Raw genomic sequence first — 17,441 nt, 5'->3', positions numbered from 1 at the left:
AGTAAATTAGTTGTCTCCACTTTTCCCACTCTAATTCACTGTACTGCTCTGCCCGTGGTGCCACCCCTCAACCGAAACTACTCTCACTAACATCATCAGTCACTCCCAATTCAATAAGTAAGCTTTAGTGTTTTCTTAATTCCTACAACTTTGGATATTGGATATTGCTTTCTACTCCTTCCTCTTTGAAACACCCTCTTTCTTTGCTTTTCCAGTTAGCTTCTGTCTACAAGAAGCTGTTGCTTATTCTCCGTTGCAGGTTCCTTCTCCCTTAATTTTGATATTTCTTAGAGGTTTTCTCTTTTCTTTCCGCATTATACGTCTTACCCTCTGTGGATGACTTCATTCACTCTCGAGACTTAAATGTTCATCTATATATGATGATTTCTAAACCTGTATCTTCATCCCAGATCTCTTCTGAGTTCCAGACTCATATATCCACTTCTGATTATACCTCTCCTTTTGAATATCTTATAGGTGCCTCAAAGTCAGTATGTTTAAAACTAAAATCATCATCTTAATCACCACTCCTTTCCTTGAAATTTTGCTGCCTCTCTCAAGTATCATTTTTACCCTCCCACATCTAATTAGTGAACTAATGCTGTTATTCTATTCCCTAAATATTTTTTATCTGCATCTGTCATCTCTACTCCATGACTATAATTAAGGATCTTACCCTAATTCCTGTAATAAACTCATTTAATCAGACTTCCCATCTTCAGTTTTGCCTTCTTTCCAAGTGGTTGTCCATATTACATAGTGATCCAACTAAAACACATATGTGATCCTGCACAATTTTGCCTGAAACCCTTCAGCGCTCTTTATTGCTCTCAAGACAAACACACACTCCTTAACTCCTCACAATGCCACCCATGATCTGGCTATTGCTTACCTTCCAGTATTGTCTCAGCCACTTGCCTGCCCAACTGCTTCCTTATACACCATCTTCCAGGCTTAACGAAGGACTTTTAATTCTTCAAGCAATGCTCCCTCTTTGCCCCTGGACCTTTGGGCATTCTTTTCCCTCATGTGGAATGTTATTTCCCTGTATCTGGCTAATTTCTATTTTCTTTCAGGTCTTAGCTTCTTTCGGAAAGAATTTCCTAACCCCACTCCCATCCAGTGTCAGACTTTGTACTCCTTCCTGTGTACTCCCACAAACCTTGGATGGTCTCTATGATAGCACTTTTCACATTGGATTGTTGAACTTCTAAAGTGGGGCACACCCAGCCTTGCCTCCCCACCCTGCCTTAAAGGTGATTTGAAAGAGGTATACAAAGCCATAGGATGAATGGACATGCCTTCTTAGTGTATCAGAGTCACTGAAAGGTTTGAAGGAGAAAACATTTTAATGCGTATTAGTTTCATATGAGAAAACTCTATTATTATTATTAAGGATGCAGTGTTTGTGAATTTTATGATAAACACACTATTTCCAAGGAATTTCTCTTAACATTATGTCTCATTTCTCCTGCCCAGACACTCCTGCCTGACACACACACTCACCTGCACACACACACACACACACCTGTGACATTCGCTTCCCTCTGCCCTTAACTTCCCTCTGCCCTTAAGGGTATTTCAGTCTCCACTGACACTTTTTAGGGAAAGTTTGAAAGTGGTTGCTAAATGGTACTGTAATCACAAGCTGACTCCAGTTTACTCCACTGGAATGTGAGCTCTGTGAATACAGAAACATGGCTATTTTCTCCGCTGTTGTCTCTCCAGCATCTCCAAGCATAGTTTGTAGTACCTTGGAAGTACTTCATAAATCGTTATTGAATGGGTAAAAGGGGATTGACTTAACACCTTAACAAAAGTCTTTGTTTATTAACCTCTGTAACAAGAGGAATTTCTTAGATCTTATTTTTTACCTCAGAAGACAACTTTCAAAGTGTTTATATTTTTCTTTTAGCTTTAATTCTTATATTGTCCTTTCATAAACTAATTTATTTAAGCATTCAGAATATCATTAGTACTATTTTATTTATTTTCATATTCCTCTTCCCCAGTTACCTTATGGAATATACTTTCACTTTTTGCTATTAAAGATGATAGAAATGATTAATTTATAATAAACAACATATACTACTATAGGTGGAAACTAGGGGAGCAATTGTTATATATCTATCTGTATATCTGTCTTTGTAAGTATATATATAGATACAGATGACAGTATTATAAAGTGCTTTTGTTCTTTAACTTGTATTTCTGTGTCACTTACCTACTTTATTTATCGGTACGTATTAACGAGTAAAGTAATCAGTGCTTGTTTAATTTGTGTAGATGTGTACAGGGAGGAACTACTGCAATCCCTGGGGCTTTTGGCTGTGGAAAGACAGTGATATCGCAGTCTCTATCCAAGTATTCCAACAGTGATGTGATCATCTACGTAGGATGTGGTGAGAGAGGAAATGAGATGTCTGAAGTCCTCCGGGACTTCCCAGAGGTCTGTATCTATAAAGCTTCCAATACTAATCTAGAGAAAATACCACTAATCAACTTTAATTGGCAATTAATAAAGCTTTATGTTGGATCTGGAGCAATGCTCTCATTTGTCAAGGATCTTTTAAGGAATTTTCTAATTATATCTGTGATTCAGTTTGTATACTCAAGGAGAGGAATTTGAATTTTTCAGTCAAACACTTGAAAGTTTCTTTTTGTGGTCTGGTGGTTTTCAGTTATTGGGAGAAAGATACAATAGGCAAAATATTTATAGGTGTGAACTTTACATAGCCTTTATATGATCTACTAGGTTACTGTAGTAATATTCCTTTTTCCATAAAAGAATGGACTTCATTTATGAAATGGAAACACTGGCTGTTTTCTTTACAGCACAGTGGGATAGAGGGAAGAGATTGGAGTGATGGGGAATACAGATTATAAGAGGGATATTAAATATAAACAAGTTGTGAAAAGGGGACTGAAATGTTCTGGGGATCACTAATAGATTGTTTGCCTCTAGCTCACGATGGAAGTAGATGGTAAGGTAGAGTCAATTATGAAGAGGACAGCGTTGGTAGCCAATACCTCTAATATGCCTGTTGCTGCTAGGGAAGCCTCTATTTATACTGGTGAGTATATGAATTGGAATAAAAGCGATTAACATATCTGTTCGTAAGTTTAAAGCTAGCACCAAACTTTTTCTTTTCCAAAGAACTTTTCTTTCATTCTAAAGTACCTTCATACATACAACCATGTTCCTAGAATATTTTTTTAAAATATTTCACATATTATTATATCTTGAGAATATGTCAGTTTAAGACATTAATAGAGCTGCCACAATCTTTTTGATGACTTTAAAATGATGTATCTTCTACTACTGGTTTTTTTTTTTCATTACATGTTTTATCATTGCTCTATCTCTGAATATATCTGTATCTCTGTAACTTGAATTATCAGCTTTGAACTGTAATACTTTGAATATCAGTATGTTTATATATTATCTTCCATCTTTGCTCCCACTTCCATCCAGCTTTTGGTGCTTTGATTTCTACATATTCAGGATTTATAATGTTCATATTCTGTTCTATAACCATAAATCCAATATTTGTATTAGCCTTAGACCTAGTAAAATGGAGTCATGCCCACTGGCAGTCCCTTGACTACAGTTTTTCCATTTGTTTCATGGTTGGACAAAATTTGAATTCTTGTTTCTTTGTAAGTCTGGGTTTTTTCAGCTGCCTTTAAATTTTAACAGAGTATAAAATTTTTTGATCAGTATTTCTTGCCTAGAGAACTCTTATTTCAGCATTAAGTGCTGGGGAGAGATCTGACGCTGGCCTACTTTTTTTCCTTTTATAGGTGATTTTTCTTTTTACCCAAAGGAATGTCTCTTTAACTTTGAAGTCTTCTTCTTTTTTTTTTTTAATTTATTTTTGGCTGCATCGGGCCTTCATTGTTGGGTCTTCGTTGCTGCACTCGGGCTTTCTCTAGTTGCCACAAGTGAGGGCTACTCTTCCTTGCGTTGCATGGGCTTCTCATTGCAGTGTCTTCTCTTGTTTTGGAGCTTGGGCTCTAGGTGCGCAGGCTTCAGTACTTGTGGCACACGGTATTGATAGTTCTGATAATTTTTTCCTGAGACATAGTGAACCTTTTCAATCTATGAATATGTCTTTTATTTTGGAAAATTTTTGAGAATTGTTTCTGAAACTTTTTCTCTTCCATTATTGTTATCTTCTTGAAGCTAAACATATAGCGTCTCCTTTAGCTGTTTCCATATGCATCATTTCCTCTCTAATTCTTTTTATTTAGCCTTTTATCCATTTTTTCACAGGGTAATCAACATGTATTCTTTGTATTGCTTCCAATGAAGACTTTATGTCCTTCTAGCTCTTTGCTGAGTTCTGCTGGCTCATGAAACATCTTTTGTGATCTTACTGTATATTCCTTGAGATTTTTATTTTGTGGTAGGATACAATATTAAGATTTTCTTTTATTAATTAATTGTGGTCACAGTTTTCATTTGTTTCTTGGCAGGTTCATTGTTGTACTCTGCTCTTCTGTCTCTTTTTTTCTCCTTTTATTTTTGTTTAGTTCCTGTGCTGATGTTTATTATTACTATTACTCATCTTTGCAGGAGACGGGAGGGAATGGTTGTTACTATGGTCCAGGGTAGCAGGCATTCTTCCTGGTAATCTGTGAAGTTTGTTATAGCATAGAGTTGTGTAAGTTATTTTACTTTTTCTTTCCTGCCAGCAAAAAACCGCAGCTACAAGGCCACTTACAATGAATTCTTTCTCTTCTACCATGCCTCATTCACTGTTTACTTACCGAAAAGGAGTGCCTTCCTTTGTTTTATTTGTCCCCATCTCTCTACTTCCCCTTGATGCCAAACTGGGTCCAAGGAACCCCCGCCACTAGCCCTGTACCCCTTTTACTGTGTTGCAGACAATGGATTCTTGGTTTTGCCCCTCAGGATGTACCTTCTAGTTTGCAAAAGCTTAATCTGAGATGTGCAGCTTCAGGTGAATTCTTGGTGTCTTTCCACCCCCTTGTTTGTTTTTTATCTCATTTAGTTGGCTTTCCTCATTATTTTGTTGTGAAGCTAAACATGGCCACTAGTTTTTGACAGTGGAGTTTGTGTTTCTGTATTTCTTGTTCTCCTTGTCTGGTGGTTACTCTTATGAGAAGAAGGAGAAAGTGACATATTCATCTACTATTTTAGGACAAGAAGTCTACCTACTTCTTTTAAATGGCTGCACAGTATCCCTTTGTATGGATATATCATAATTTATTTAACCCGCATCTGTTTAGGGGGCACTTGGATTATTGATAATTTTTTTGCTCCCACAAACTTCACACCATAAAACATTCTTAAGCATGTTTTTTACACTGTGGCTTTGTATGTTTTATGCGCATGTTTCTTTGTATTTTTGTCAGGTAAGTTCTTAGAGGTAAAATTGCTAAGAATACAACTGTTAATGTAGATTTTAGTTTCTAATAGCTCTTCAAAAGGAATAACAGTGGACAAGATTTCTGCTTCTTCACATACTCACCAATGCTAATTTCTTCAACGCTTTCTTATGATAATTATCATACAGAAAAGTTAGAAGACTATTACAGTGAATTCCCATGTACCCCACACCTAGATCTGACAATTAGCATTTTACTGTCCCTACTTTATTAGATGCCTATTCGATCTGTATTTCTTACAGTGAGCTAGCATCTTTTCTGTGTGTATTAACCATTTGAAAACTGCCTTCTGTCCATTTTTGTATTGGTAGTAGTTGTTTATCATACTGATTGGTAAAGTTCTTTGAAATCAGTCTTTCATCTGTTATGAGTTGCAGATATTGTCCTAGTTTGCTTATCTTTTTTTTTTTTTTAATTAATTTATTTACTTTTGGCTGTGTTGGGTCTTCGTTTCTGTGTGAGGGCTTTCTCTAGTTGCGGCAAGCGGGGACCACCCTTCATCGCGGTGCGCGGGCCTCTCACTATAGTGGCCTCTCTTGTTGCGGAGCACAGGCTCCAGACGCGCAGGCTCAGTAGTTGTGGCTCACGGGCCTAGTTGCTCCGCGGCATGTGGGATCTTCCCAGACCAGGGCTCGAACCCGTGTCCCCTGCATTAGCAGGCAGATTCTCAACCACTGCGCCACCAGGGAAGCCCCTGGTTATCTTTTGATTTTTGTCTGAGGGTTTGTTTTTTTTTCTTGTAGGCACTGATATCTTTAGGTCTATGAAAGTGGTCTATGAGACTTCTTTGAGGTTTAGTCATGCGTATCTGTCTCTTCTATCAAGTCTTTTTAATAAATATATACACACAGGCATTAGTGAATGTTATCACAGAGACATAGTGTGCTTGTATAAGAGAGGATCTGATTCTACCATCAGATTGAAATATGTGATAATTACTGTGTTTTTTAAGCCTTAATAATGGTAAGTGGTATTTCTTAAAGACTTTGTTCCTTGGATCATATTTTGGAAACCTAAGTCAGTATTTTTTATTCTGAAGGATGTAGTATGATAAATAGTAAAGTTCTGAGTTTTCCAGCAACTATTTTGTTTTACTTATATAAGCATCTGTTTCTTTACTGGTAAAATAAGGGAATTAGGGCAGTAGATTTGGGGATGCTTATGAGGTAGCAACAAATGTACATTTCTAATATGTTAGAGTTGTATAGTACTTTGTACTTTGCAGAGGGCATTTATAGAAATCATTTCATCTGATATGTATAGATAGATAGGGTGAGAGTTATTTTCACAGATTAGGAAACCACACTGGGAAAATGAAGTTATTTTGCTAAGATTAATGACAGAATAGAAAGTAGAACCCAGGACTTCTTTCTGTATATTAGCTTCTTCTAAATGGTTTACTGTATGTGATTTTACAAGAGAGGACCCAATCTGCATAGCAGAATGGCTGGATAATGAAGATTATTACTCACGTTAATAACATTTGTTACTTTTGAAAAATAACCAAACAAGCTAATTAGTTGAGGATTTTTTGATGCCTATGTCTAATTATCTCAACAAAAAATGGGAGGAAAGTCTTTTCCTACTTTTAAAAATGTATACTAGGCTATGATAAACCCAAACATGTAATTGCTCAATATAATAGATGTTTATTTCAGATGATCAGGGCAGTCTTCATTATTCTATCATTTTTGGGCTGGGACGCAGGCTGAAAAGAGCTCTTTCATTTCGACACATATCTTCCATGGGTCCTGGGAGTTCTCGCCCTCTCAGTAAGCCAGACGGAAGAAGTAGCATGGAAGGATGTGTGGCTTGCCTGGTGGTGGAACACATGACTCTTACATTCCATTAGATAGGGGTCAGTTACTTGCCACATCTAAATGCAGAGGAGACTAGACAATATAATTCAGCTGTGCGCCCAAAAGAAGCAGCACAGGTTATGATGAACAGCTAGCAGTCTTAGGAACTTATTGCTTTAAATTTTTCTTGAGGGTGAAAAAGTCAGGATTATACTTTATAGGATTATAACTTGTAATATTCTTCCCAATTTAGGAATTACACTGTCAGAATATTTCCGTGACATGGGCTATCACGTCAGTATGATGGCTGACTCTACCTCTAGATGGGCTGAGGCTCTTAGAGAAATCTCTGGTCGCTTAGCTGAAATGCCTGCAGGTAAGTCTTTGTATTGCTTATTACATAAGCAAGACTGTTAGGATTTGGGGATTGGCTTAGAACCTCTCTTCAAAATTTCTTTTCATTTTTCAGATAGTGGATATCCTGCATATCTCGGTGCCCGTCTGGCCTCATTCTATGAGCGAGCTGGCAGAGTGAAATGTCTTGGAAATCCTGAGAGAGAAGGGAGTGTCAGCATTGTAGGAGCGTAAGCATCAAAACTGTACTTTTCATAAGAAAAAAGGTTATTTATTTTAAAGAGACAATATTTAGCCCCCCTGAGAGCAGTGATTCTTAACCAGGGTTGCACTCGAGTCATCCAAGGAGCTCTTTAAAATGCACATGTTTAGGTCATCTCTACATGTTCTGGTTCTATAGATTTGACTTGACTGATTTATTATATTCAAGTCACGATATCCTAGAAATAATTTAGAAAATTATAGACATGGTAAGGTAAGACTGTATCATGATAAAAACAATGTGAAGATTCACGATCCCCACATAAAGCCATACTTTGTTCTCAGACCTTTTCCTTCCTTCCTGCTTCATCTGTTTGATTAGAATAGTGAAACAGATTATAATTAAATCTGTCTCATTTCTCAAACTAGAAGGTGTTTAATAGTTGTCATTCTTAATTTTCAACTTAGTACTGGTTTTTATTTAAGATTTTTGTATAAGATTTTCTTTCCAAAGGTCATATTTCTAAAGTTATTTACATTAAAATTGACTTGCAAAAAATTGCTTTTATATACAAGTTATTTTCTATAAGCATTTCTAATGACTTTTTCTTCTTTTAAATTTAGAGTTTCTCCACCTGGTGGTGATTTTTCTGATCCAGTTACATCTGCTACTCTTGGTATTGTTCAGGTATATCTTTCCCTAGTGTAGTCAGCTTCTGAGCCCCACCCCACCCCAGGCTGTCCTCATGTTATCCGCATCATCATTGTGAAGTATTTCATTTGGTCACTGAAGAGTAGGCAATGGTAAAGTCTGTTTTAGCAACATTCTTACTACTGAAAGTCTTCAGTGCTGTCTGTTCTTTCTTAGCTCTTTATCTAGAGTTTATAATAGACTTAATATCTGTTAAGTGGAAAATACATCTGGGTAGCCAAGTTTTATTCGTGTTAGAGTAATACTACACTTTGAGTTAGAGTAACCCTAGGAGTAGAAACAAATGGGCCCAAAAAGATACAGTGGCAAAAACCCCATAGAAGTTTCTCCTCGTGGTATGGTCCAAGGCAGGTAACCCTATCAGAGGGCAGCTCTTTTCCATTCCATAGTAATCCAGAACCAGGGCTTCTTCCACCTTGGGCTCCACCTAGCCTGGTAATTGTCTGCATCTGGCTGGTACAGGGGGACTGTGTAGAAGGCACACCTACTTTGGGCTCAGGCCTGGTCACTCCACTCGTTCTGTTAGCCACACCCAGACGAAAGCAAAGCTTGGAAAGTGTAGTTTCTGCCTAGGCAGCTTCCCAGTGACAAGGGCATGAATTCTAGTGGATAGCCAGCTAACTTGGCCATTAAAAGTAAGCCTGGGAGGGGTGGGTGGGACGAACTGGAAAACTGGGATTGACATGTATACACTAATATGTATAAAATAGATAACTAATAAGAACCTGCTGTATAAAAAATAAATAAATAAAAAATTTTTAAAAAGTAAGCCTAAATGAAAGATGTATATAAATCAGAGCTATAATTTTTTTAATGTTGATATATTTATAAGCATATATATTATTCATATGGGAAAAATAGAATATTTGCCTATATTTTGGTCAGTTTCAGATAAAAGGAAGTGGCAGAGGCTAAATTTACAACTTTCAAGATGTTTAACCTTTGCTAAAATTTTGAACTTTTAATTACAGGGAAATGGGGAGCAAAGTTAGGAAAGCATAAAATACATATGAATATTTGGCCTTGGAAAAATGACTGTCAGATCTTTTAGGATTGGCCCTTAATGATAGGGAACTGAATTTATTCAGAACATTTAGAGGTTTTCATTAAAGTGAAGTATCTATCTTAATAAGCATTTTCTGGTTCATCTGTTTATATCGTACTGTCATAATCTTCAAAGGAGTCAGTTTTTTTGCTATCAGATTTGACATACTATTAAGGAAATTTTGATTTGTAGATATTACCCATACTGAAACTAAAAGAAATACATTTTCCTATTTGCAGTTTTATTCCATTTCATTTATACTTGTTATATACTAAAAAGATAAATAATTTGACCAGAAAAGTATAGAATTGCACATTTAGGACAAACAAATATATTTCAGTACTTCAAAAAAAATTGTTTTTAAGAAAAATTTTTATGTTTTGTTTTTGATTTTGTCTTTAAATCAGGTGTTCTGGGGCTTAGATAAGAAACTAGCTCAACGTAAGCATTTCCCGTCTGTCAACTGGCTCATCAGCTACAGCAAGTACATGCGTGCCTTGGATGAGTACTATGACAAACACTTCACAGAGTTTGTTCCTCTGAGGACCAAAGCTAAGGAGATTCTGCAGGAAGAAGAAGACTTGGCAGAAATTGTACAGCTTGTGGGAAAGGTAGGTTGTAAAATCTTGTGGAAGACAGGTCTGTGAGTTGCACTGAAGCTTTTTAAGGACAAACAGAACCTTGGATATGCAGATTCTTGCTGGGAAAATGAGTATTTATTAAATATTCTTTAAACGAATAGAATTTTAGATTATTCCTTTATCCAGCAGATATTTGAGGGACCTGCTTGTGTTGTGGAAAGTAGAAAGATGATTGGTGTTTAGATTATTATTGAATAACAAACCACTTCGACATTTAGTGGCTTAAATAGTGGTTTTTTGCTCATGGTTTTTGGGGTTAGTGGGCTCAGATGGGAAGTCTTGCTTGGGTCCCCTCATACAGTTTTTGCAGTCATATGGTGGCTGAGACCATAGTCATTTGAAAATTGCTTCCCTCACATGTCCAGTGTCTGGGCTAGGATGACTGGAATAGCTAAGGGTCGGCTGGGCATTTCTCTCTCTATGTGGTGTTTCAAAAAAAATCAGCCTATTTGTGTACCCATGTTCATAGAAACATCTAAGCACTAAAAGGTGGGAGCAACCCAGATGTCCTTTGCAACACACTCGCGTGCACACACGCACACACAATGGAATTAATGTTCCATTTCAGCCTTGAAAAGGAAGGGAAGTTCTAACACATGCTGCAACATGGATGAACCTTGAGGGGACATTATGTTAGGTGAAATAAACAAGTCACAAAAAGACAAATACTTACATATAATGTATCTAAAGTAGTCAAATTCATAGAAATAGAAAGTAGAGTAGTGGTTAACAGGGGCCAGGAGGGTGGAAGAAGAGTTGTTGTTTAATGGGTATAGAGTTTCAAATTTGTAAGATGAAAAGTTATGGAAATCTGTTTCACAACAATGTGAACATACTTAACCTACTGAACTACACTTAAAAATGGTTACAATGGTAAATTTGTTATATGTTTTTCACAACAAAATCCAAAAAAGAACATCAATCAGGAAGCAGTTATGAAATGAATTTATTAATGATAGGTGATCGTGTGTTGATTATGTGGTTTCTGCATGCTAACTGATTAGAACTATTGGTCCCACATTGTGGCAGTAAATTTCTAAAAATGTATTTTTTCCTCTTCTAGGCTTCACTAGCAGAAACAGATAAAATCACTCTGGAGGTAGCAAAACTTATCAAAGATGATTTCCTTCAACAAAATGGATACACTCCTTATGACAGGTAATCTAGCCTGATTTTCTTTTTTTAATTTGAGGATATCCTATCAAGTTTTGAAGAAGGAGCTGCCTACACATTAAAACCCTCCCCGCCTTTTTTTTCTCATACAGACACACTCTGACTCAGTGTATAGGTTTGTTTTATATTTTCATAGCAGACATCTAGTGATCCAGTATGTTCCCTTATCTTGAGTTGGCTCATTTTCCCAGTTATGACAGTGTTTTCACTCATTATCCAGCCATCTTTAATTAGATTAAATTGTGGCTTAGTGTACGGAGCCTGGGGATCATTGCCTCTTTCAGAAGCTTTTCTCACTACCTGTTACCACAGCCCGTGCCTCTTCTACTCTTTTCCTAAATAATGTACTTTCGTGCCTCATTTCCCAAGAGTTCTATTCTTTATTTACTTATTTATTTATTTTTGGCTGCGTTGGGTCTTCGTTGCTGCACGTGGGCTTTCTCTAGTTGCAGAGAGCGGAAGCTACTCTTTGTTGCAGAGCACGGGCTTCTCATTATGGTGGCTTCTCTTATTGCAGAGCACAGGCTCTAGGCATGCGGACTTCAGTAGTTGTGGCATGTGGGCTCAGTAGTTGTGGCTCGTGGGCTCTAGAGTGCAGGCTCAGTAGTTGTGGTGCATGGGCTTAGTTGCTCTGCGGCATGTGGGATCTTCCTGGACGAGGACTCGAACTCATGTCCCCTGCATTGGCAGATGGATTCTTAACCACTGCGCCACCAGGGAAGCCCAAGAGTCCTATTCTTTTTCTTCCTACTGAAGTCCCTGTTGATGTCTCACCAGTCCCTGCTACTCCTGCCCAGTGCTTGTTTTTCATTATTGTCTCTGCTACTTCCATGGCTTATTTAAAATTTCCCATTTCTTTTAAACTTTGATAATTTGAACCCTTTCATCATAGGCTAGTTTTTCTCCCGCAATCATATTTGGCCCCATATAAGTCTGAAGTGGAAACTGAACACATAGGAAGATTACCAGAATGTAAGACAAGCAGAAAATATGACAGTATAATCAGTAAGGCTCATAAACAATCTGTATCAGGAACTTAAGAAGCTCAAGGAACCATCCACACAAAGATAACTCCACAAGGGGAAAATTATTTGAAAAGAGTGTAATAGAGAGTGTGCATGAAATTGTGTATGCAAATAAGTTTAAATGCGTTGGAAATTTGATTAGAATGCATGTGATCCAAGTTGAATATTAACTTCTGTGTCTTCATTATTAAAAGATATGGGTAAATGAAAATGAACACATTAATGGAGAAAGGGAATGCTTATTAACTTTAGGAAATTACAGTTCCCTGCTTTCCTATTATTTATTAAACCTTCACCGACTGTCACAAGGGAGTCTTTACAACTCAGTTATTTTACCATTTGGGTAACTGCTTTAACTGCACTGTACAAACACAAACCCTCAGAGAGTCATTGGATTGTAGCAGTACTGTTTCATTGTTCTTCCTGTTTGATTGTGTTAACAAAAATTAACGTCACTCTTTAAATAAAAGAATACATAGCTCCTTCTCTCCATCCACCCCCTATTCCTGAGACATCTCTGTCCAAAAACTCTGGTTAAGTATTATTGATCTTTTCCACTATTCTTTTTTCATTCCTTATGTATCATGCAATAAATATAAGTAGTGTGCATATCTAAATAAAGAAGTTAATGCTCTGGTATTTTACAGATGGAGTAAAAACTATGAACATGCTTTGGATTTTGTTTTTGTTTATTATTTTGACTTTCATTTATCCTAGGTTCTGCCCATTCTACAAGACAGTAGGGATGCTGTCCAACATGATTGCATTTTATGATATGGCCCGCAGAGCTGTTGAAACCACTGCCCAGAGTGACAATAAAATCACATGGTCCATTATCCGTGAGCACATGGGGGAGATCCTCTATAAGCTTTCCTCCATGAAATTCAAGGTATATTTGTTTCTACCATAAACTTGTTTTAGTAGTAAGTGTTTCTTTTTGATTTTTTAAAATATTTGGGTCCCAAACCTGGTGTGTGAAACTGGCATTTATCATTTTCATACATGCTCGGGTTATGTAAAACCAGAAGAGACCTCAAAGCTATGTTCAAATAGGAATTCACATGATGAAGATTATAGTATGTCACGTCTAAAATAAACGCTGACGTGTTTTCCCTTTTGTCTTAACTGCCAGGCAATTTAGAGCTAAAATCATTGCTAAGCAGCAATTACCTTACCTCAAGTGCCTGTTAATATCTAATCCCGATGCTCCTCTGAAACGATTTCTGCTGCTTACTTCAAGTATCCTATTACACATCATTTTTACTTTTAAGTAGACTCTCATTCTTTGGGAAGTACACAAGACATAAATAGATAATTAAGTGAAATTATCTGTAGAAACTCAAATGTGTAAGATTGTTTTTAAAATACTTGATCAGTCGAGTTGTATTTAATTATTTCTAAGTCATGACATCCAAGTATATTTACTAATCTCCTACTGAGAAATTAAGAATGATTCTCTGAATGTGTATGTTATGTATATAGTGTTTGCATTATAGATTGGAAGTAAATTTGTGTAAATAGACACTCACTGTGTCAAGGATTTTAAAATATTGACACCCTTTGAGTCCTGTCTTTCCATTTCAAAACATATAACCCAAGGAAATAATTAGAGATTTTGATATGGATGTATGTAGAAGATTGTATATTAAACTTTTAAATGTCATCCAAAAGTGAACGGAGCCATTGTGGCATGTACATTACAGCAAAAATATTATAAAGGCATTAACATCTTTTTTTCAAAGAATATCCAAAGACACAGGTAAACGCTTATGGTATAATTAGTGAAAAAAGTTGGTTGCAAAGAAATTCCATATGTAATTTGATCCAAATTTTATTTTTAAAAATTATACATTCATAGGAAGATGATAAAAAAGTATATGCAATAGTGATGACTTCTGGTAGTATAACTAAAGGTGCTGTCTTTTTTCTGTTTACAGGTACATTGTATCAAATTAACATTTCAGTTGTTCTTTAATATCATTAAGTATTTTTCTATAGCACTATTTTGTGGCTGGAGAATAATATTTTCTTATTCTTAGGCATTTAGGAAATTTCCAGTTGTTGGTATGGACAACTTTGTTCACGTAGTTGGTTTTGTGTATTTTCCTAGTATATGTTCTCAGAAGTGGAATGATTGGCTCAGAGGGCTTAAACACTTTAAGGTTTCTTTCATACATTTTACTCAATTAAGTTGCTTTCCATACAGATTTTAAATGGGGTGCATTTTGAGGTTATTTGAGAAATTTTACTCCCCTGTCCCAACGTGATACTACCAGACCTTGAATAGTAAATTCTGTTTTGATTAAATTCCAACTATCATATACACAGAGAGGAATGCATCTAATACGCATTGCTGAATAATTTCCTAATATTTTGCATATTGTTGGGGGTAAATCCATTGGTTGTTGAATACAGTTAGCAAGCAAGACACAAAATAGAAATTTTGTCTTTAAACTTTTGTCTTTAAAATTTTGTCTATAAACTACTCCTTTATACATTTCTACCCTTAAAGGAAAAAAGAAAAATAAGGTTAATTCTGCCTCCTGCCTGTGTTTTACCAGTGTACCTCAACCTAGTACTCAAATGTAGTAAATATAAATAACTCACTATGTGTTCTGAAAATTAGTTTCCAAAGGTAAGTTGAATTCTATAATCTTCTTTCAGGATCCAGTGAAAGATGGTGAGGCAAAGATCAAGGCCGACTATACACAACTTCTTGAAGATATGCAGAATGCATTCCGTAGCCTTGAAGATTAGAACTGTGATTTCTTTCCTCCTTTTCCTCAGCAAGCCCTCATATGTGTATATTTTCCTAAATTTCTCATCTCAAACCCTTTGCTTCTTTATTGTGCAGCTTTGAGACTAGTGCCTATGTGTGTTATCATTTGTTTCCCTGTTTATTTGGTAGGTCTTATATAAAACAAACATTCCTTTGTTCCAGTGTTTGAAGGGCCTCCCTGATCCTTTCTCCAAAGTGGTGAATGTAGTAAATATGATATACAATGGCTACACTACTGTAAACTTGTATGTAGGGTGATGTCTCTCCTTGTCCTAGGTTTGCCCTTTCCTCATCACCATTAAATTATAAACAGGACTACTGCGTGTACTCTCTTTGCAATGGATTTGGAATGGAAGGCCAGACTTCTATACATTTTGTCAGGTTCTTTGTGAAATGACTCAATATCTGTGTGGTAAAGTTATTTGCAGCTTAGCATTTTGCTAAGTAACCTGCTTTGTAGGAAATAATTACTTTTTTTAAACATGAATAATTAATGTTTCTATTATGTGTTGTTCCCCCAGTATAAATCAAGAATATTTGTGGGAAACTGTTGAGAACTGTACTGTTTTTAAAGCAGGCATCTGTGGGACTCAGCACAATAGATGAATCAGTGCCCTCTAAAAAAGTGAAAAAGGAGCCAGGTGATCAAACTTAGATTAACATCATCTTGTTAAAGCCTATTTTATTTCACTAGGAAAAATTCAGTATCAAGGACTATTATACTACATTACTAGGAAATTCTTTTTAAAATTACATTTAAAATAATCACCGAGAACTTGATCCACATCACACCCTCTTTTTTTTCCTCAAACATCGTAGAAGCCTAAGCTTCTGAGAATCATGTGGCAGTGTGATGGGCAGTAAAATGCCACAGAGAAGATATTTAGCAGTGGTTAAAGGCTGTTTGCACCTTTAAGGACCAGCTGGGCTTTAGTGATTCTTGGGGCCAGAGTGGCATTATGTTTTTACAAGATAATGACATGTGTCACATGTTTGTTTGTTTGCTAATTGAATTTTTGAAGAACCAGCTTCCTGATTGTAAAAAATATTATTCTTTCATGTGGTTTTTGATTCACTGGCTCAAAAGATTTCCCAGAATACCTGTAGCTGTAGCAGCATAACAGTTTCCATTCTGTTTCATAGGGATGAAGTTAATTCTTATATCTGCTGATAACAGAATCTGGGTCATGTGAAAAAAAGATCATTTCTTCCTATCTTTTAAGTATATGTTTTAAAATAAAAGTTTCTGTGTTTGTATGATAAGGCACATTAGGTAATGTATTTCTTTTGGTCTGTTAAGGAAAGATGCAGCTAGAGAATTCAGCTATGTTTGTTTAAATCCTTGCAGATTACATGTTCTTACAGTGGCCTGCTATTCAGGATAAGTATTCTGCCATGTATCTTTTTTTAACCTTTCAGAATATTGGAAGATAAAAATTGTGCAGTGATTTGTTGAGACGTGGATGTAATGGTGCTGCTGAATCAGTTTGCTTTCCAATGTGGCCTCCTACCCAGAGGCTCTAAGACCAGTGGAAATTAAAAGAATTTCAAAAACTTTCAATTCCTACCTTAAACCTACCAGCAAAGTAGGATTGTGTTAGTAATGAATGATATGACGAAGAAAGTTTGACCAAGTTTCTTTTGTGTTGTTCTGAATTTGCAATGTACGTTCTTAACTCCTTTTTAAGAATGTTGATGTATGGGTGTGAAGATGCTAGAGAAACTTTGCTCAGAGCCTCATTGTAAGTGTCCCTTCACCCATATGTTGTAGAATTTCACATTGGTCACTGATCATATTTCTGTAGTAAGAATGTGTTAAAGTTAACAACAATCTTTTAAAAAGATGATGCAGTTCTATATTTATTGTGCTGTGCCTGATCCTAAGTGGAGCCAGTTAACAAGTTTCATATGTATTTTTCCAGTGTTAAATCTCACACATTGTACCCTTTGGAAACTTCCTTCCATCCTGACGAACGAATAGAAGAGGTCATATATATTGTCTCCTTATCCTTGAGGTTTCACTATCTTTATGTTAAAAGTTGTGTATAATTGTTAAAATCTATGAAAGAATAAAAAGTGGATTTAAATTAACATTTTTCCTTTTTTTGTGGGTGTGGCAAGATCTGCTAAAAAACCGTGCCACCTTATTGTATTTTGGCGTGTTTTCAGTATGAACTTTAAAGTTTTTTATTTCCCTCTTTATAGATTGTTACTTAAGATCATGAAATTGAATTGGCGCCCTCACTATAGACTGCAAAAAGTCCTATAATCATGTACCACTGTGATTTGGAAATATA

The 17,441-nt window shown here is 36.2% G+C and overlaps 1 protein-coding gene across 2 annotated transcripts in view; it reads left to right on the top strand.

Moving 5' to 3' along the window:
• Nucleotides 1-17,235, top strand: part of ATP6V1A (ATPase H+ transporting V1 subunit A) — a 58,347-nt gene extending 41,112 nt beyond the window's left edge. For both annotated transcript variants that reach the window (XM_068546728.1, XM_068546729.1), the window contains exons 8-16: nucleotides 2,287-2,449; nucleotides 2,966-3,074; nucleotides 7,468-7,590; nucleotides 7,684-7,798; nucleotides 8,394-8,457; nucleotides 9,934-10,137; nucleotides 11,231-11,325; nucleotides 13,083-13,254; nucleotides 15,030-17,235. In XM_068546728.1, the coding sequence (XP_068402829.1) occupies nucleotides 2,287-2,449; nucleotides 2,966-3,074; nucleotides 7,468-7,590; nucleotides 7,684-7,798; nucleotides 8,394-8,457; nucleotides 9,934-10,137; nucleotides 11,231-11,325; nucleotides 13,083-13,254; nucleotides 15,030-15,122 (1,138 nt within the window). In that variant the 3' untranslated portion in view covers nucleotides 15,123-17,235. The remainder of the gene's footprint in view (nucleotides 1-2,286; nucleotides 2,450-2,965; nucleotides 3,075-7,467; nucleotides 7,591-7,683; nucleotides 7,799-8,393; nucleotides 8,458-9,933; nucleotides 10,138-11,230; nucleotides 11,326-13,082; nucleotides 13,255-15,029) is intronic.
• Nucleotides 17,236-17,441: the final 206 nt, after the last annotated feature.

Source organism: Eschrichtius robustus, chromosome 6 (assembly GCF_028021215.1).
Source record: "Eschrichtius robustus isolate mEscRob2 chromosome 6, mEscRob2.pri, whole genome shotgun sequence".
Taxonomy (NCBI): Eukaryota; Metazoa; Chordata; class Mammalia; order Artiodactyla; family Eschrichtiidae; genus Eschrichtius; species Eschrichtius robustus.
This window is presented reverse-complemented; position numbering and strand designations above follow the sequence as displayed.